Source organism: Suillus fuscotomentosus (assembly GCF_016647785.1).
Source record: "Suillus fuscotomentosus strain FC203 chromosome Unknown F5891scaffold_333, whole genome shotgun sequence".
Classification (NCBI taxonomy): domain Eukaryota; kingdom Fungi; phylum Basidiomycota; class Agaricomycetes; order Boletales; family Suillaceae; genus Suillus; species Suillus fuscotomentosus.
In genome coordinates, this window is record NW_024539845.1 from 1 (window position 1) to 21,654 (window position 21,654).

A 21,654-nucleotide genomic window follows, 5' to 3' on the forward strand; every position below is an offset into this window, starting at 1 on the left:
AATGCCCGACAGAGACTTCAATGGGTGTCATCTCGCGTCACTAGATTGCAAGAAGACATCGCGTACTCATTGTTTGGTATCTTCGGTATCCGCTACCTGCAATATACAGCGAGAAGAAGCAGAACGCGCTCGGGCAGCTCCTGCAGGAGATTGTGGCTCGGTCGGGCGACATCACTATCCTCGACTGGGTCAGACAACCTTCCGAGTCCAATAGCTGTCTTCCAGTCTATATTTCTTCTCACGCCATTCCTTCGCGTACTCTTCCATCTTACTGCAGACTGCATCTGCCTTGCACGGCATTCCGTGTTACAGAAGTCACTCTGAGCTACAATCCATCCCAGGAGACTCGATGTGAAGTCAAGGCAGACGTGCTTCGTGACCTGTGATCACCACCAAAGAGCCGATTGTTCAGTTCTTGTGGACAATGTCCACTCAGCAAACCTTTGTGTTTGTCCGTCCCTGGGACCAGAGTTACCTGACTTTGCAGATCTTCCCGACGTTGTGCGGAGGACGAGGGGGATCATTGGACTTCTGCGTCAGAGGACTCACCTAGTCGTTCCCTTGCGAGATAAGGATGTAGAATCGCGAGTATTGCGGTTCCTTGGTCGCCTTGGGCACCCTCTCGGCGCACGTTTGCTAGTGCGGCGGGGAATGCGAGAGGGTCGCGTCAGATTGTGGTATCATTGCGCAGCTCAAAGATGTGGCTTCTGTTCGAGACTTGATGAAACGTCAGGACGATAGAAATACTGTATATGCATGTTTTTCCTCGAAGATTAGAGATCTAAGTGGTTTTCATGGATCCTTCGTGCATGTCATGCCATTCAATGTATTTACAGTACTAGCGAGTCAGGAAATACAATATTCGTATAGTCTTGTTCTTCGTTCGCCTCTGAAAATAAACACGAGTCTCTTCGCGTTCTTACTCTCCTTCGCCGACAATAGTGGTCCGTGCATCCAATAGATAGATTCAGTCTTTCGCAGACGCGGTATTCGCACCAAAATGTGAACACGTTGATTCGAACATCTCCCAGTTCTGGAGTCGCGATGAAAGCATCATAATTCTTTTTGTCAATCGCTTCCGTTCTGAAGACCAACAACACCGTGAAATGAAGCAGATCGCCATAGTGGTGAGCAGGGAATGATAACAACAACACAGCATGACGCAGAAAACGGATAGAGCCGGAGAAACGACACAGCATGACGTGGTGGACGGCGGTTATGCACCTCAGGCATTACTTCTCGGTATCAATAGAGACCTTTGAGGTAGGGTTTCTATGTTGTGGGAAACTTACCTCTGAGGTGCGCCCTCCCACCATTCTATTAATAACGTGCCTCATACATTACATCCAGCGCCTCCTGGCGTGGCTCGCGTGCCGTCCGTGCCGCTCAAACCTATCCTCCATTCGTTATTGCGCACCTCCAGCATTCCCAGGGCGCATTGGCCTCTATATGCTCTTGGGGCCCTCGCGCCACAGGAATCAAAACCTCGTCACGGTGTCTATCACTAAGTTTGTGTTGTTAGTGAGTCTTCCTTGCCACTCACTCTCTCCCTTTCACCATGGTCTCAACCAGTGCTCTCGCTCCTACTCGTGGAGCTCAATGTGTATCATCTGGACTAGGCCACCATTTCGTCAGCCCGAAGAAATCCAGAGATAAGAAAAAATCTCAGACACACGTTGAGTTACCTGGCGCGCAAGCCAAACACCGTCAACTGCTAGCTCGTATGCAACAACTGATGAAACCAGAGCACAAACAGACCAAAGTTCATGCTGTAGATGCAGTTGAAACTATCTCTGATACTAGTCAGACTGACGCCTTGGCCGAAATTCCTGATCCAGACTTCGAAATACCATCAGAACCTTCTTCCGACATACTTGCGCAAGAATCTCATATTAAACGTCGCATTTTACCTGACAAGGCCACAGACTCATTGTATAGCAGTTGGAAAACGTTGATACCCTTCCTTGTTGAACCACATCTCAAATATTCTGCGCGAACGCTAGCGACAGCACTGGAGATTACCCCCGAGGTCATCTCTGCATGCGCCACATGTTTGTGCCCTCAAAAGCGAACAACAATTGCGTGTTTATTTTTCGACAGTAAGTCTTCTTATCTTTGAGTATACACCATGTTAATGAATGAACACACACATTCAGGATTTACGTCTATTGATGTCCTCAGTTGTAGATGTTCCATGCTTCCCCAAGTGCTGCTTCACCATGGTCTGTTTCCGACTGCTCCCTCACAGCCTCGTATGGCTGTCTCCGTCGAATTGCTATCATTCTATCGGGCACTTTTCGAACGGTCTTGTGATGCCATCAATGCCTTGGCATCGGCTCTCAAAACTCACTACTCTCGAAGAGGTTTCATTATGGCAGATGCCCGAGTAAGTAATTCGTGATGGCATGTATCTAGGCTGATTTGTTACGCAAGGGGGAAATTATACAGGATCCTTTTCGTCGAGGCCTGGGCTATGCCGTACAGTGGTATGACATTCTTCAAGTTCAAATAGAACGTCGAGTCGAAGAAGCTGTGCAGAATAGCCGTAACCGGGTGGCGACCCTTCGTTCTCAAGCAGAGGATTACACCTCAACTTTGTCTACCCTACGTAGAGGTCGGTGTGCACCCATACTTATTCAACGGTGTCCTGCATGTTTTGCTGGGACAATGTTTGGGAAACCTACTGCTGAAGGAGGAGATATTCACACTGCCACGGATGGCAACTTCCACCACCGCCATCGGCGCGCAGCAGGGGATTGCCCCCACTTCTATGACCCCACTTATTTCCTTCCCAAAGAGTACGTCGATCACATTGGCCGCCGCATAGAGGCTCAACGTAAAAGGCCTGCCAAGTCACCTGTACCCCTTGTTCCTGATGAGGCTATCGACCAATGTGAAACGGCATATGAAGCAGCTGATGGGAAAAAACAGAAGGCGGCAATGGATAGCTTCGATGATACTGGCATCATGGCGCTCATATGCCGTCATGACATTCCTCTGTTTTTTGCTAATATTGACTCTCCAGGAGAACAGCAAAAATACTCCGTGGCCCTCCTGGAACATTTGTTCTCGTTGATCCCACCTCATGCCACAGTCGTAGCTTTGTATGATGTCGGGTGTGTCCTTGCCCGATCCCTTAGCAAGGTAAGTTCATCTGGTCTCCATTTAGGTTTATTTACTCATCATTTGTAGTACGACATTCTCCCTAGCAGTATTGTCTCACGTTTGCGCTTAGCAACCACTGCCATGCATGCATACGGGCATGAGTGGGCATGCCAGCTAGTGCACAACCCACGGATGTGCATTGGGCTTGGTCTTTCAGATGGAGAAGGAACCGAGAGGCTCTGGTCTCGCTTCGTACGCCTAATTGGTGTTGAAAGGTCGTCATCGGTACGGCTTTTTTGCTCTTGTTCTTGTTACTGATTCAAGTCTTATTGCATGATGTCAGCGTCAGCGCCGTCTCTGGTTGATTGATCGTCAGGCTGCAGCTATAGGATCCGAAATGCAATCCGACTTGGGTGATTGGATACGACGACGCCTAAAGTGTGGTATTAACGACCAAGGAACTGCTGCTCAAGAGGTTCTGGATCAGTGTGAACTTTCCATCAAGGATCTCGAGTCAGAATGGTCCCAACAACGAAGTTCGCAGCTCTCAGTCCGTGCACGTAAGTGTTTTCAGTTGATCTTGAATACACTATGCATTAAATTTGTTCATAGACGCCCCTGCTCGCCTTAAGAAGGAGCTAGATACCGTTTTGACCCTACAGGCCGACCTCGATACCTCTAATACAGCCCTACAATCTACCAGGCTGATGCTTGAGAAAGGAGCTGCCTCGAAAGACACTCTCGGGGCTCTCGAGGCTCTTGAAAAAGGTCATGATCGCCTTATGGCCAAAGTCGAAATTCTATATGCATCCCTCAATATTCATGACCAATTCCCTGAACTAGAAGGCATCAATTTGGACTTTGTCCGGCTTCTTCTGATGGCGCGTGACTTGAAAATGAACATTCGCAAACGGGCAATCGCAAGCTTTTTCGAATGGGATAAACTTGATCGTGCGGTCGGTGGTGCTCAGCAGGCATTAGGTAAATCATCCCTACCCGTGATTTGCAATCAATTAACTGATGTCATTCAGGCACAAAACTACATCAACAAACCCGAAAGGCCATTGCGAAACGCCAACCAGCCCTGTTAACTGCACTCAGGAAGTTTAATACTTACTGCGAACGCTTAGAAGCATCATATGATCCTTCTTGGGGTATTCCTTTACCTAGTCCTCTCCCGACCAAACTTGCAGAGCTGCGTGGTGATCCCAGTCTGATGGAGGATGTGTGGATTACGCCGTCAACGGGACAGGTTCCTCGATGGTTGGAAGATGCTGACGTTAGAGATGGCATCTGTGCACTTCTGAAACGCGAGCGCTGCCGAGAAGAACAGAAGCGACTCGGTATTGAGGCGGACAATCTTTGTCGTTTCTTTGGAGATGAACTTGCTGCACTCGAACTTGCACTCCGCACGCCAGGATGTAGGTTCTCTTCATTGTTACAGTAGGATTTCGCTTTCAACACATAGACAGGCGAACTTATATCTGTCTTGCTGAGACAGCGTCACAACCAATTACTCAGACTTCAAACCCGCTGGGCAAACCCATTAGCCTCTTCCCTTCGCTTCACGTCCCGTGCCAAGGATGCGCTAGAGATCGCCATCACTCTTTCAGGCAGTGCCCAAACACCGAACATGCACTGGCTCAGCACAACATTGCTGGAAGTACCCGATCCTGAGGGAGAACTAACCGATGTACAGTTTGCTGAGCCTCATGACCTGCCAGCAGCAGAATCTGAGCATACCGCTCTCGCTGACGTCCTTGAGGGTGATTTGGGTGGAGAAGAGATTGAAGACTTCGATTCGATGGATTATGTCAATGACACTCATGCTGTCATCGTGTGGGAAGCCCCCGAGGTACATCAGTCTGTCGTTAGGAACCGTTTTGATGTTAATCTGACTCTAGGGTGTACTGATGGATGACTCCTACGTCCCACGTAAGGAGGAGTGTGTCATTGTCCCAGGAATAGCTTCCAGAAGGGATCAACCATCACGAGATGGATACCCTCATCAAACCTTCGAGCTGAAGGACATTGCCTTGCTCGCCTCACCTACAGCATGTCTTAATGATACTTGTATCAATGGGTGCGCCGTTTTACTGTTTTCTGAACTGAAAAGTGTCGTCACTGGCCACTGCGCTTTGTTAACATCCCACGACCTCCCTCGCATTCGATATAATGCATCAGATGACATTCTGTGGCGTAACATATCATACACGTGTTACTGGGAGAAAGATATCTGGATTCTTCCTATTCATCGTCCCTCCAATATTGGCCATTGGGTGCTGTGTGTCATTCGCTTCTCCAGCAAGGAATTGCACCTCTTCAATAGTCTAGCCGAGAAAAAACCTTGGAAAAATGATATCAAGGTAAGTTTACTTATGTCAGGGATTTTACGCGAGGCTCATGTACTCCAAGGATGTCATGAAGCTGATTGCTCGCCTCCTTGCTATTGCACGCCAGCAGCATCATCATGTCACAACAGAACTTGACGGATGGATAGCGCGACCATTGAAAGTTAGTAGCAATTTTGAGTCTTTCGGTACATACATCTGAACTTTCTTTTGAGATCACGCCTGTCCAGACCAACAGTTATGACTGTGGAGTATGGGTATTGGCAGCAATTGCCGCTGTCTTCCGAGGACGTCATGTAACAGGACTCTGTGAGGATGATATGCGCCACCTTCGGCATCATCTACGAGCTCTTGTTCTTTCTATACCGTGCAGCTAGATTATAACTATATCGTGTGTAATATATATGCCCATACAACTACTTGTATGGGTTCCGGTGTAGAAACAACAATACAATGAGGAACAAGGATGCTCCTAACTGTATCTATAAAATGTTGTGAGGTCGCGCGTTACCTAGTCTGCTATTCTTGAGGAGACAAGTGCGTTCGACCCTAGGGGAAGCGAGTGCTGCGAAGATCTAGAGGTACGCGCTTCAGCGAAGCGTGAGAAAGCGCAAGTGCGCGCAAGGTACGAAGGCGCGGGAACGCGCGCGCGTATTAGCGCGAAGTGCGGGAAAGCGCGCGCGCGTAAGCGGAAATAAAAGAGACTAAGCTTAAGTGATGATATAAAGCAATATAAGAAAAGATAGATGCAAAGTGTAGACCAATAGACTTCCACTATGTACTGCTAAGTAAATAGTGGGTGATAACTAGTAAGTTCAAGGGAAAAGTAAGGTTAGTAATAGTATGTACTGCTGGCGCTTATATAGCGCGCCTAAGCGCGGTCAAGCGGAGCTGAAGCGCTACCGAGTAGGTATGTAAATATATATATGAGTGAGAATGCATGATAAAAATAAAGGTGGAACTATGCTAATAAAGGAAATGGAAATATACGCACTAGGGAGCTTGGTGGACAGTGGATGGATGCTTCTGGATGGCTGGCGCCATAGGGCGCGCAAGCGCGGGAACGCGCGCGCGCGTATACATCGCGAAGCGCGGGAATGGTGCGCGCATGGCGCGCGTTGCGCGGGAAAGCTGCGCGTCATATAGAGATAGCTGTGGGTAGTGCACAGAGTGACGCTACAAGTTCGTGCTATGTACTTCCTAGTGTAAAGCACCATATCACGCCATGAGAGGCATAATTCTCTACATCTCCCAGGGACTTAAATTCTGAGTGTCCCCACTCAGTGCGTGTGTGGTGAGGGTTTCGCGTGATAGTATGCATGTGCGATGCATGTACGATGCTTTGGTTGTTGGGCGATGAATGCGTGATCATAAGAATGGTATGTGTGAAGCACGGGAAGTTGCGCGCATGTTACGCGCGAGGCGCGAGAATGCGCGCGCGCTATGCGTGAAGGCGCGGGAATGAAGCGTAGCATGGTGGATTGCGAGGGTGACTCTGATGTGATTAATGTGCCATGGGTGTGGGGCGATGATGCAAGGGTGATATGGATGTGGCGCGCAAAGCGTGGGCGAGATGCGCGCATATCCATATAGCGCGGGAAAGTGCGCGAGGACGCGCATGAGTGTCGCATGTGTTGTATTCTGTGGGGATGGCGCGAAGTGGCGCAGTCCAGGAGCAATCCAATCCATGTCCAAACCAAGTCCTACTAGGCGTGCTAAATATTAGTTGCTAAAGGTTTGAACAGCATGAGTAAAACTATAAGTGAAAATATGAAGGGAAAATGGTAAACTTTGCGGATGTCCTATCCGACTTGTCTTCTTCGTGCAGCTGTCAACATCTACACCTTCCTATGAGAAAGGCGCGGGAAGCGTATGTGCGCGTATATGCGCGTGAGCGTGGGAAGACTGCGCGCATATGTGCGCGTTCTAAGGTGAAAAGGAGCATGGTGCCGCGTCATGCGTGCGAAGAGGAAATATACTATTGAGCTAGGCGGGCACGATCTATGGTTGTTTTTTTGTTTTTGGCGACTCCTATGTGCATATATATCAGTAAGTTATTAGTTCTTTGGATGGCGTTATAATGAGAGAAAATAAAATGAAAGAGCGCTGGATGAAACCCAGGGTAAAACGAATGGTATCCTATGAAACAGCGATGGTATACGTTGTTCTTTGATGCGCAGCTGAGGCGCTTGATCCTCCTCCTTGAGCGCGTGCGAGTGCGCGTAATAGCGCACTTCGCGTCTCTTGCGAGCTAACGCGTTACCCAAGGTAGGGTTGGAATGTGTGAGGCTGGCGCGCTTGGGTGGGCTTGTGACTGGCAGAATGAATTCCTGCACAACGCGCTGCAGGTTGAAGGCGCGCCAATGGGAGGCGCAGCAAGGGGTGTAGAGGCGCCCTACAAGCTGATAGGATGCGCGCGATGTGCGCGCCTTGGCGCAATTTCGCGCGAATTTGATTATATTGGCCGAACACGCGAGGAACGGCCATTTCTCTGCAAATTCATTAGCGAGAGACATGTATAGTGAAGAATTAGGCGCAAATGTTGCGCCAATGGGCTGTAAGGGTGGTATATCAAGGCGCAATAGGCGCATAGGTGAAGGAGAATAGTGCGCATCAAGGCGCGCAGGAACGAAATTGACATGGTAAGCAAAAGTGCGAAGAATGCGAATAAATGTGCGAAGTGCGAAGTTAAAGGTGATGATAGGGGGGTTAGGCGCATATGTATGTGTCAGGCGCGCGCCTATGTCGCGCCTGGATGTCTGATTGGAATATACCTTGTGTTGAATGACAGAAATGAAATTTAAAAGGGGAGAAGCGATAGAAATGCGGTAGCGTGAAAACTCTGCTAAATTTATGAGTGCACGAGGCACGGGAACGCGCGTGCATATTGCGCGATGCGCGTGATCATGGCGCGTGAACAAGGGGTGGTGAGAAGATGAAATTAAAGTGTTTGGAATCATCATATAGCTCCTTAAGAGCTTCAAACGTGAAAAGGACAAAAAGCGCGAAACAAGATGAGGGTAAATATACACTGCCTCTAGGCGCGCGCATTGCGCGTCCTTAGGCGCAATATGGTGCGCCTGAGACGCGCCAGGGTCGCCTGAGACATGCTCTGCTTGATGGTTAGGTGGTGTGATGCATGGATGTTTTACCGGCGCGCGGTAGTCACTAGAAGCAAAGAGCGCGATGTGCGCGTGATCGTTAGTGACAATTGGAATTACCAGAGACAAACTCTGGTTGATGCAAGATGCGACTTGAGCCTCCGGTGTGGCAGAAGGCTCCTCTATAGGCGCGCTAAGGCGCGATAGATATTTAGGGTCATCCCTGACCTCTGGTGATGCAAGCAGTGATGGTGATGGTGCGATTGGCGAGGTTTCTTCCTTAAGCGATGCGATAGCGAGGGGCGAGCGTGTTTCTAGCGGTGCATTAGTGTGCAATAGATGATTAGAGTCATCCCTGACTGCTGGCGATATGATAGCGATGGGCGCGCGCGATGCGATAGCGATAGGCGCGCGTGTTTCAACTGGCGCGTTAGTGTGCAATAGATGATTAGAGTCATCCCTGACTTCTGATGTGATTGATGGTGATGGAGATGATGCGGATTGTGAAGGAGATGATGCTGCTGAGGATGATAGTGAAGAGGCGCCTGCAGCGCGCTTTGCGAGCGCGCGTTCGAGTTCGTGATCTAAAGTAATGCAGTCTGATATAGCTTTGCATGCTGGCGCAGTTGATGCTTGAGGTGCGCGTGAATCGCGCGTAGGCGCGGGAAAGGCGCGCGCGCGAGGCACGTGAATAGGAACTGGTGGCTTTCTGTCAAGTACAACATCTGAGGGTGCGCGATAGAAGAGTCCAGCTGTTGCATTAGTGCTAATGGTCGTATCCTGCGTTGCGCGACGCGCGTGGTAGCGATCTTTGTACTTAGCTACCTTAGCTTGCACTGGTGTGCTTGGCGCTACCACAGGTGCGCTAACTGGTGCGCTTACTGGTGCGCTTGGCGCGGGAAAAGCGCGCGCAGGTAATAGGAACTGCGCAGCTGCGAAGATGTCCATGAACGGGTATGGGTCGTATGGATGGTGGTCAGGGAACTTGATCATAAGGCGCAAGCGAATTTGCGCCTGAGCATCGCTAGGGATTCCTTCCATGAATAGGTGGTCGCGTTCGGCCTTTCCAATACGGTCTTCATCCATGAGTGGCTGCATAACCTTCCTGAATGCGCGCAGGTAACTGCTTAGTTCTGTGCAAGAGGGCATTGGTTTGTTAGCGTATTCGCGCGCAATGGCGCGCAAGTCTGCGAGCGCGTAGCACCTTTTACCATCCCATCCAGGATACATTACCTTCACTTCTGTCATGAATGCTTCATAATCACTTACTGCCGCTTCTGGCATACCTCCCCATAGTTCTCGATCGTCGCGCTCAAGGTAGCGGATAATACCTTTAATGCGGTCGTGTCCTTGGAGTCCTGCTTCATCAGCGAGCTGCTCATATGCGTCAATAAATTCAGCGAGGTTGTCTGTAGTGCCGTCAAACTTGGGCGCGTTTGCTGTGCCGCGGATGGGCAATCTATAAGGCATTGAGGCGCGAAAAAGTGCAGGCGCGCGCGAGGCGTATAACAGGTGCGCGCGTGACGCGCAGAGGCGTGGGAAAGCGCGCGCGCAAGGCGCGAGAATGCGTGACTAGAAACTGGTTAGCTTTTGAATATGCAAAGAGATTGACCTTTATGTGTTAATTAGTGTGAAGTGCGAAGATGTGCAAAACTAGATCTTGCTGACTGCTCCCCTCGCGGTGGGCTCCAGTTGTAGAAACAACAATACAATGAGGAACAAGGATGCTCCTAACTGTATCTATAAAATGTTGTGAGGTCGCGCGTTACCTAGTCTGCTATTCTTGAGGAGACAAGTGCGTTCGACCCTAGGGGAAGCGAGTGCTGCGAAGATCTAGAGGTACGCGCTTCAGCGAAGCGTGAGAAAGCGCAAGTGCGCGCAAGGTACGAAGGCGCGGGAACGCGCGCGCGTATTAGCGCGAAGTGCGGGAAAGCGCGCGCGCGTAAGCGGAAATAAAAGAGACTAAGCTTAAGTGATGATATAAAGCAATATAAGAAAAGATAGATGCAAAGTGTAGACCAATAGACTTCCACTATGTACTGCTAAGTAAATAGTGGGTGATAACTAGTAAGTTCAAGGGAAAAGTAAGGTTAGTAATAGTATGTACTGCTGGCGCTTATATAGCGCGCCTAAGCGCGGTCAAGCGGAGCTGAAGCGCTACCGAGTAGGTATGTAAATATATATATGAGTGAGAATGCATGATAAAAATAAAGGTGGAACTATGCTAATAAAGGAAATGGAAATATACGCACTAGGGAGCTTGGTGGACAGTGGATGGATGCTTCTGGATGGCTGGCGCCATAGGGCGCGCAAGCGCGGGAACGCGCGCGCGCGTATACATCGCGAAGCGCGGGAATGGTGCGCGCATGGCGCGCGTTGCGCGGGAAAGCTGCGCGTCATATAGAGATAGCTGTGGGTAGTGCACAGAGTGACGCTACAAGTTCGTGCTATGTACTTCCTAGTGTAAAGCACCATATCACGCCATGAGAGGCATAATTCTCTACACCGGCCACAAATTATCAAGTCTGCCTCTCGACGATAGTTGAAAATCTTCCTTGCCTGCCATTGCACATAACACTTTGCCATTACCCTGTGCCTTTCACAACCCTGCATGCATGATACATACTCATTGAGCTTATTCCAGTTACCCATCAATTTTCTTTCCGCTGCCTGAATTTCCTGCAGGATGACGTCTACATTCGCTGCTGCGAACATTTGAGCATAGCGTGCCCGGGTCTCTTCTTCCAAACGACACTGTCTGCCATGCATGACATCCACAAGATTGCGGGTAAAGCGAGCCTCATGTGGTGAATTTGGAGGAGGAGGGGAATCGTACGGTGGTGGTTTGTCCCACTGGAATACATCGGACTCGTCAATCAACTCCGACCCAGAATATGCTTGTTGGAACAGAAATGAGTCGGGCAAGGGAAGCGCTGCCAGTGCGATGAGAGATTGGGGAAGTGGTTTTGTATTGCTGAGGGATCCAGAAGTATTGGTCCTCTTCCGTCCACGGAGTTTGGCATTAGCACGAGCATTTTGCATTCGTCGAGCAGCTTTTCCCCTGTAGTTTGTTAAACAATCAGCACAGAAAGATCAATAGAGGGAGTCACCGTTCTGTCCTTGAGTATGAAATCTTCTGTTGGCGTAAGGCAGCGTTTTTCTCCTCAAGTGTGAAGTATTTTGCTCTACGACCCATTGGTTCAGTGTAAAGTACTACAAAGCAATGTAAAGTACTTAGTACGACATCACACATTAATTGCTACTGGTTGTATTGCAGCATATTTCACTGCCCATACTCCTTAGTTCTCTTATACTAAGGTGAAAGCGCACTCCATGAGAGTTATCTGAGCTTGTTTCAAACGATATTGGAGCACTGTAAGGCGCTGCATTTGTCTTTCAACTGTAGCACGAATTGTATTCACAATGTGATTGGCTCTAAACACTCTCGGAGGCCCCCGAGGCTCAGCGCTCAGCGTTGACACATCACCCTCAACATCACCCTCAACATCACCCTCGTGAGCCTCTAACATTGTGCGCGGGCCTCCATTACAGCATTTGCGTCAGTGAAAATTTAAATTGTTCTATCAAAGATCCTTGCTTCTTTCATATCGTAAGTAGTATGATACGTTTCAGCATTGTGATTGGTCTTAAGTTTCCTACTCGTCTGCAGACCACCAGACCCCCTGCATTGAAGGTTACCGTGGCGCCTCTCCCCCTCTAGCCACAATATCTGCGAGCCTCTATTACAGCATAGGTGCATCCCTATTTCAAATGTCCGCTGGTTTTACTGACTTTAGCATAACATGTATCTCAATGGAATCATTCCATTCATGTAGGATTAAAACTCCCTGCGCGCAGGAATTTAAACTCCTTGCAATAAAATTAAAATGCTTGCTCTTAAGATCGAGGTAGGTTCTATTGTTCCTCCCCCCTTCACCTTCCTCAAAATCTGACCGTCTCTGAAGGCTAGATTGTGCACTTCCGCTCTGGCAATATCCTTCATCTCTGAATCAACACTCAGACCATCAGCAGCTTTGAACGTACAGTCCCTCCAGACCGATGTAAGTCGTTACAGCATTGATCTTTGAAACCATACTGACATACATCCAGTGTCTACCAATTTTTTTCGCCCGCTTCGATTTTTTTTTTCGGTGGTACGTCCAGTTGCTCCTCACTTTGTTCAATTCTCCTTTACTAACACACTACCTGCTACCCACTCAGCATTCTTGCCCTTTTCTGCTCTCAATTTTCACCATCAAATATCAACGGTGCTCAACTCTGTATGTTCATCCTACAGCAACCTTGCAGCGCATCTGACAATCCCACAGCTATGACTCATACATTCAACGACTACTCATTCCCCCTCGAACCAAACGTGCCACCCCCTCAAAGTTATAGCACCTCGTCTCAATCTATGCATCTTTCTCCCGGCGGAGATTATATTCAGGAACAGTATGGTGGAGGGCATCGTTCCAAGAGCCCTCTAGTGGAGTTAACTCCTACCAGACTTCGGAGTAGGATCAAGGCTACGCAGCGCGATGTTGGCATAGTCAAAGAGGCCGCCATCCGGCGTCAGGAAAGCTCATTCTCACCCAACACTCTAACCAGTCCCTCAGCGCCCCCAGAATCTGCACCTCCGCATCCTATCCACGATAACAGTGTTGTGGGAGGTGATGCATCGTCTGCTCTTCCTCAGGGCAATATTCGACATACATCTCCACATCCCCATGCTCCCGAGCCTCCACGTCCTGCACCTCTACAGGACATGTTTTACAATCCCATAGAGGCACAATCCAGCGGATGGTTGGCGCAGCAATCTCATTCCTTTGGAGTGATGGATGATGCATCGTTCACGGCACTGCTCATGGAGACGCAGGAACATTTTATGTCTTCTGATGTTGGCTCGGATTTTGCTAACCAGCCACCCTCCTTACATGCACCCTCTTGTGACCCTCCGGTACCTCAAAGTGTTGGAGGAAGTTCTAGCCAGATCGCACCTATGATTACCAATATCATCCCACCAACACCGCTGAAGGATGCTGGCCCCCCTCCTTGTGCCTCCCTGCATGAGCGTGGTGCTTTCATCGATACTGGAAATGTCGATGACTTGCTCTCTAATCCTCGGGACAGCAAAGATGCGCCTGCCTCGACATCAGGCCAGTCATTTGTCCCTGGACGGAAGTCTGCTGACACCAGTTCAATCCTCGAAGCTGCTTTCGTCGAGATTGAGCAATCATTCCTCGAGCTCTCAGGGTCAACATCAATTCCCGTACAGCAAGTCATCAACTGGTTTTTGAAAAGTCGAGGTCGGACGACAGTCAGCACTAACTTCTGGAATCTATACGCTCGCAGTTACTTCAAGGATCACACAGAGCAAGAACTTGCACGAGTTGGACTTAAGCTTCCGGCAGATGGAGGCTCTCCGGGTAAGTTATGATCATATATGTTGATGCGGTACTTACGGTTCCATCGTGAATTTTAGGTATGTCGATTCGGACGAAATGCTATGACCTCTTCAAAGAGGCTTTTCCAGACACATACAAAGATATTCTCTCCGTCCACGATGAGGTAACGATCCTATCCGCCACCCCTCAAACAGTCTCTCAGCGTGGACAAGAGTTTCAAAAATACTACCGAAGGATGTTTAGCATCGTAAGTATACTTCCCTGGCGTCTCGCTGCTCGCTGTGCCCTGATTGTCTTTCATTATAGGCTGATGGCACTGCTGCTAAATTTGGGTTTGAGACCGCAATGGTCATCTGTGGTGGAATTGTCAATCAAGATGCCTCCCTCGGTCAAGTTCATACTACACCAGGCGCTGCAGACGTAAGTATCTTGAGAGTGATATTCAACACTTTGATCGCTAATGCTGGTTTGCTAGTTCTGGAGTATGCGATGCCGAGCTGATGGTGACACCATCATCGGTCACCTCAAAGCTCATGTCTAGTAAGTCTCATTCTGCGTCTTACCATTATCTTTTTCTTACTCATCTTCCAAACAGTAATAAAAGTTCACTGGCAGTGGTAGAAGATGCCTTCGATGACTTGCCTGAAGATGACGAAGAAGCCTCTTCTAAGGATGCTGACCCGATTCCTTCAACTGAAGTTGAGGGTCGTGAGGAATCTCTCCGGTGGCTCAAGAGAGAAATCGCGAAACGAGTCAGTAAGTAGCTATTCTAGTTCTTTTCGGTTCAGTCTGACATGCTTGTTTAGCTGACCTTGGCGGGAAGTTTGCATCTGATAAGAATTTCCCCTGGAAAACGATGCCAAGCTCCTTAGCATCTGGCGGCCTGAACATTGAAGGGTACCCTGCGCACAAGTGCCTCATGCCGGGTGAATCTCATGATCCGATGTCCAAAAACAACAAGGGGATAGGTGTATTGACGTATAAAGAGGTTGCAGCACTTGTTGATGCTTACAAGGCTGGCACTATGTGCGTGGTTAAGTCTTCCCATACACACAGTAAGTTTTGTCTCTATTCAGTAGCCCAATTTTAACAATGTTTTCGTAGTGTCCTTGATCGAATCAAAAATGCCAGTTATCATCGGGGAAGCTCCTCCGTCCACCTGGGAGTACCCATGTGCTCGTCGCATGTTTGCTGATCGGCATACAGATTATAGTGGCCCGGATCGCGTGGGGACAAGCGCCGCACAGACCAGACTCAAAAAAAATAAGGCATCAAAAGCTCGTGATTTTGAGCATCCAGAGGGGGTCATGTATCCTCGCCTTTCTGCTCATCCCGTTAAGTTCGTTGCCAACAGCATTGCTAGGCCACCCCCTCCTTCTCGTCCCTTTAAGGTCGTTGCTAGGCCCATTACCAACCAACAAACTCCCCCTCCCGCTCGTCCCTTTCAGGCCGCTGTTAAGTCAGCTGTGCCAATGGCTTCTAAGGCTGCCATGCAGGAAGTCATCGAACTCACATCAGCTTCGGAAGGCTCGAAGGACGCAACAGCAGAGGAACCAGACACTGAATATGAAGATGATTTACGCGGGAATAAACGGAAATTAAAGTCAGGAAATTCCTCCCGGACGTCCAAGAAGTGTGCTTCCTCAGAGGCTATCATTGAACCAAAGAAGGAAGGTGTGCGTTTCAAGGCGAAACCACTGAAACCATCTCCTTCCGATGCCTCTCCATTGAAGGGGGGTCCGCTGTCACCGTTAACAGTGGGGTCTTCTTCAGTTGACGAAGAACGCTCATCTGGCAATGAAGGTTTGTGCTACACGTGTCATATGTCTTTCCTCGCTCACCATCTTATTCAGCTGCCCAGCCAGTTCGACCTGCAATTCGCATCCGGGACGGTACTTCCAAAGTGCAGCCAAAATTCAAGGGTACGTATCTGTTTTTGGATTTACTCGTCACTGACTTGTTTACTACAGCACTCCCAAAACCAAAACGTGTGGCAAAGGAATCACGGACAGCCATGCACCGTGTACACCAAAGGATGTATACGGTCGATTCGGAAGAGGAGGATGCTCCAGGTCGAATTGACTCGGAGGTTACAGCGGATGCTGGAAAAGGTGCTACCACGCTTGCAGACCCTCAGCTCGATGCTGCAGCTCAGCCAGTGAACCCTACCCCGATTACACTGGCCTCTACTACAGAGGACAATGTCTCCGGGCAACCGGAAGTCACGCCCAGTGTGGCTTCACAACCTCAGAGCTCTGAGCCACCCCAACCCTCAAACAGTACGATCCAGACAACGTCTTCCCCTTTCACACCTAGCAACGAGGAGAATGGAAATTCCCAAGCTCGATCTATCAACCATCCATCTTCACGTCCTGCTGGGCAGATGCCCCTTCCACAGCCTGAGCCGCTTCAGACTGATATTCATATCGAGGGAGCCGAACACTATGCACGTTCTCCATTGTTTTCACGTGAGGCTCCCATCCCACGTGAGGCTTCTTTACACATGCATGAGCTTCCCAGTCATCCTCGTGAGCCTTCCGTGCCACTGCGAGAGCCTCTGCTTCGTCCTCGCGAGCCTTCCGTGCCACTGCGAGAGCCTCTGCTCCATCCTCGTGAGCCTTCCGTGCCACTGCGAGAGCCTCTGCCTCATCCTCGTGAGCCTTCTGTGCCATTGCGAGATCGCTCTGTACACCCTCGTGATCACTCTGTGCGCCCTCGTGAGGGACCCTCCTACTCACACGATGATGCTCACTATCGTGATGCACATGACACACTCTATGATCGCAATGGTCCCCCTCGCACCCATCCTCATCCTTCTGGCATCCTCAATCCACATGGCCTTCCACGCACCCGTAATATTGAAGAAGCTCGGTACGGTCGTGCACCCATGGGATTCAATCATCCAGGCTATCCTTCTCGTTACGGCTCGCCTGCTGAAGGATATGACGACCGCTATGATGACCCTAGGTATCCGTCAGACTCCTACTATCAAGACATGCGCAGTCATGACCGGAGGTACTATGGGGATAATAATAGATGGGCAGACCGCCGCTGATACCTACTAACATTTCTCTCTCGCCCTTTTAGTGTAATGACTGTCATTTTGTTACCTCGTGCATTGCCTCAGATTGGATGTAGTACCTCCTTCTGAAAAACTGTTTTAGTGAATTCTTGTATATCACGCCCAGCCAATGTTATGCCCGCAACTTGCAAGCTGCCTCCTGAGTTCTCGTCCCTGATGATAAATTTTTCGTCCAAGAATCCCAATCCCACTGTATCCTGGAGGTTCGCGTGGGGCATGGAATGCAAATAAATTGAATTGCTCTGAACTGTGGTACATGGTTCAAATGTATGAATACTATTATTACAGAGTGGGTGGGGGTGGAGCCTTCGCCAGAGGTGTAGGATGAAGATGGGGTTGCTGAGAATGAGCCAGGGAAGCCTCTCGGGAAGGAAATGTTCATGTTGGACGGCTCATTGACGGATGAGGTCAGTTGAAGTGTTTCGTTTGAAATCAGGTGCTTCAAAAGATTCGGATTAGTGTAAGATGCTGTGGGATGAATGAAAGGAATCATACCAGCCCTTCTCCTTGTCGAGCGTGTCGCCCATGTTCTTTGACAACTTCTTGAATTCGTGTTTGAACTGTTTGTGTTGAGCGACAAATGCGAGTTTAAGTGTTGGGTGGGCAGGAAGAGAGTGAAAATTGACTTATGAGTCACTAGGTGGTTCGTCCGGTCTAGTAGGGTCCCATCAAGATGAGGGAAGCAGGAGGTTTCGGTGAGACCAAAACAAACTAAGTGTTGACATCAGCGAAAATGAGCACAAACCGTCGAAGGTGGGGTATAAAATTTATAAAAAAATTCAATTAACAGATGAAAGAATGCATAGTCGAAGGATCGAACTTAAGAGTCTGCCAAAATCACAACACCACTACCACTTCACTACCATGCCTCTGACTACACAGCGTGCCCATAATATATGAGGGCATTTGGTGTTCCATTACTTCGTCCGTTGATTGTCAACAAGGCCATCGATCATCAACGGAATCAATTATCGATGGGCACACATCTTCTCAATGTGTTATCGATGTCGTTCCTCTACACGCCTCCCTCTTTCTATACCTTCATTGGATTCATGGATTTTACCCAGCTCGACTACATGCTCGAGCGTATGGCATCGCGCTACAAGGTGGACGCGCAGGAGGTGCTGGACAAATGGTTGGAGAAGCGAGAGGTCCGTGATCCTGAGGGATGGAGGCTCCTCGAAGGTATACCTTGCATCGTTGGAGGGTTGACGGCGCTTCTCGGTAAGTGTCACAGTCAGATCATAGTGTAGAACAGCTAAATATGTTACAGGGACCCTCGAAGGATGAGGGGGAAACTTCCCGTGGAAGACCCTACCTACCGTTCTAGCCCGTCGTGGCTGTATCCTCGAAAACTACCCAGAAGACGTCCTTATGCCCGGCGAGAGGCGTTCAACCCTTGCAAAGAGCAAGGGTATCCACGACCTCACTATCCATGAGCGCTTCAAACTTGCGAATGCCCTCAAGAATGACGCCCTCACCATTAAATCGGTTGCAACAGACGCTCGCAAAAGTCTTACGACCTCACGTGTCCCCGTCATTGTTGGAGAAGCGCCCATAGCAAATTCTCTTCACACTCGTGGGCGACGAGGGTTTGCCAATGGACGGATTGATCGGTTTGGCCTGACCCGTCTGGCCAACGCTTCCTCTTCAAAATCTGGCGCCACATCATCTAATCGGCGCAGACTCCGTGTGTTCGTAGAAGTCCCACTTGCGCCACCCTCCTGGAGGTTGAAGGCGATTCAGCAACGTTCACCGGTCATTGAACCCGATCATAGCGACCTTGTCCCAGAGATCACCACTATTAAGGACAGCACTATTCATGATGAAGACGCAGTCAGCAATGCCACTACCGAGGACGAAGGAGAAATAGATGAGCTTTTCAGTTCGCAGCTGCAGGAACAAACATGATCTGTGAGCCTCTCGAGCCTCCCTCTGATGTTCACAAATTAATGTGACCCTCAGGAGCGCCTACTCGACCCTCGCAAACCTCCATTACATCCTCACGAGCCTCCCATCACGGCATGTACTAATCATTGATATGGCACAGCATTGAGAGGGATAACGAGTGTATTTTCTTCTTCGTGGTTTGGATCTCTTATCGTGTCCGTTTCACGTCCATGTCTTCTTTGAGTTGTTAATGTCTCTGTCCCTTTCACACCAAATATATTGTCTGTCGCACCATCATGATAGTATTGAGATTCACTGTGTTCGAAACATGTGTGATAAAACATATAAACTAACTATTTTAAACAGCGAGGGTGCCGCATGGCCTCGCGTGGTTTATACCTACCCTCGCGAACCTCTGGGAGTACGGAGGCAGTACACTAAGGAAAGGGCATGGACCTCTTGCGGCAATTACAGGGAGCCTCTATGGAGAGGCATACCTCACAGGTGGGTTTGCTGCAACATAGAAACCCCACCTGATAGATCGTGAGACGGGCGCTTAAGTGCTGCCAAGGGTGCGGTTATGCGTATATACGTGCAGGTAGATAGATAGATGTATATGCCTTCAACGTTCAACGACTGGACCGTATTTTAATATTCCTGGATGTATTTTGCAGCCACATCAGGGATTACCAACATGGAAGATATATCCAGATAGCGGAGGGGAGTACTTGTTCGAGATAGACCTAGTCTCATCCACATTGCTAACATTGGTCTGTCCTATGTATGAGTTGTACGTAAGAAATCAAGTTAGGGTATACCATAAGATCGAAGCGGCAATGTGCAGGGAGTCAGTGGGAGAGCATGAGGAAGAAGGCCTTCCAATCGTGATAGCCGGGAGAACAAATATGTCATGCGGCGGGGAGTGTTGAGAAACTGAGTGAGATGGGTGTGCGTAAAGCCGCAGCCGATTCTGCCGAGATAGTGGACGCGTATTGTAACTTGTTAGTGACAAATTGAAGAGGATGTCCGGCTCATTATAGTACGGTAGTATGCGAGGATGGAGGTGAGGCAGAGGACGTCTCTAATTGGTTATCTGGCCCACCAATAATTCAGTTTTCGCTCTAACAGTAAGACAACAAAAAATATAATAACTACGCCTGTCACCAACAGGGTGTCGTATGCTATCAGATGGATACAAACCATACTTGAGAGGGTCATGAAATAGTGCCACGTAGCGCGTACATTTGAAGGGTGCGGGGTCAAGGGGATATCTATTTTGAGCTTCTTGGCGAGTGGATGACATATCGTATTGACGATGGTAGCTGCGCATCGAACCATGTACGAAACATACATTCACCTCCCAATACGAGATCGCGACCCTCCACGTAAAATGAGGCGATTAAGGTAAGGAGAAATAGATTGAGCTCCAAGGAAAAATGGTGCGGCGGAGGGGTTTCTATTCGGGTTTCCATTGCCAACTTTAAGCAGTCGCGTTTCATCTTCTGGCAACCCAAAGCATCCCCTGTGAGCCAGCAATCCAGTGGTCTGTCCTTGTTCAGGAGCTTTCCGTCCTCATACTGAAGACAGACCAAGATGAGGACCCAGATGAATGATTCAGCAATGTGCGGATACAGGGGCTCCGCTTTGTCCTCGATGGTTTTCTTTGTGAGAAGGTCCATCGCCATGAATGGTATCATTCCTATGCGCTCGTGGCCGCCGGACCCATTTTCAGGCGATGACAAGTCGCAGTCGTTGATGGCGCCCATCACTAAACCGCTCTGGGTCCGGTAAACCATGAGATTACTCGGGTTAACGTCATACTGACGAACGCCGGTGATCCAGAGGATACGATGGTCTATTTTTTTCGCGGTCAATAGACAATGATGAGCGCAGTAAGGGAGGATACCTACAGATTATCATCATCCACCATACACGCTTAAACTCTTTCCCGCTCAGCTTCGTGACCGGCTGAAATTTCCAAGATACGTGGATGTTCAAGATGCGTTTGCATCCTACAGGGTCGTCCATCTCTAGCCTTCTTCTGAGTTTTGCTGTGCATGTCTCTTCAACTTGATGGAGCCAGATCATCTCTTGGACGTGACCATCCACCTGTGGCTTGTGCTGAGCAATATCATGCACCACATTGAGCATACCAGGGTCACTCTGGCACGACCCACCTGGCCAGTGGAGCTTGGTGGCCGGTTCGTCGGGGTTATGATGAAGACGCCTCGATGACAGACACGATAATATTTCACTTTTCATTGGTAAAACAGTATTCGCACTTCCGCACAGCCCGAGATGAGCTCTATGGTTGTCGGACTCCGGATCAGGCGTCCTGAGGGTACCACTCGACGTGGATGGTGGGGAATGATTCAAGCATAGACTCGAATGTCTGATTATAAAGGCACTGTGGCGCGTCGTGCATTCGTCGCATAAGGCTAGAAAGCGGTGAATATCCTGCACGAAGTTGATACCCGAACACGGAACGTGTAAGCATTGCTGATCAAAATGAGGACCAGGCGTAATGATGCCTTCTGGCGGTCTGCATTCGCGACGCACATACACCTGATATAAGTTAACGACAGCAGCGAGAATGCATGAGGAAGAGAACCGATATAGAAGTAAGTGATTGATATTGCGTCTTCTCATCCGGCGTGACGATTGTATGTATTAATCGCATTGTATCAATGCTTTCGGCGAGGCTCGTTGGAGCGTAAATG

General features: G+C 49.2%; 4 protein-coding genes across 4 annotated transcripts; 3 read left to right on the top strand and 1 right to left on the bottom strand.

Moving 5' to 3' along the window:
- Positions 1-1,558: 1,558 nt before the first annotated feature.
- F5891DRAFT_989651 (uncharacterized protein) lies at positions 1,559-2,401 on the top strand (the record flags this gene model as incomplete). The annotated part of the gene is made up of 2 exons (XM_041378066.1): positions 1,559-2,099; positions 2,157-2,401. 2 exons carry the CDS (start codon positions 1,559-1,561, stop codon positions 2,399-2,401), a joined length of 786 nt encoding a protein of 261 aa, XP_041216402.1.
- Positions 2,402-11,293: 8,892 nt separating this feature from the next.
- Positions 11,294-11,599, bottom strand: F5891DRAFT_969809 (uncharacterized protein; the record flags this gene model as incomplete). The annotated part of the gene is made up of 1 exon (XM_041376326.1): positions 11,294-11,599. A coding segment is annotated over one exon (306 nt), but the record flags the coding sequence as incomplete, so codon positions are not given.
- Positions 11,600-13,727: 2,128 nt separating this feature from the next.
- On the top strand, positions 13,728-14,200 carry F5891DRAFT_903451 (uncharacterized protein; the record flags this gene model as incomplete). The annotated part of the gene is made up of 2 exons (XM_041373505.1): positions 13,728-13,983; positions 14,040-14,200. Coding segments are annotated over 2 exons (417 nt in total), but the record flags the coding sequence as incomplete, so codon positions are not given.
- Positions 14,201-18,370: 4,170 nt separating this feature from the next.
- Positions 18,371-18,700, top strand: F5891DRAFT_918626 (uncharacterized protein; the record flags this gene model as incomplete). The annotated part of the gene is made up of 1 exon (XM_041373748.1): positions 18,371-18,700. A coding segment is annotated over one exon (330 nt), but the record flags the coding sequence as incomplete, so codon positions are not given.
- Positions 18,701-21,654: the final 2,954 nt, after the last annotated feature.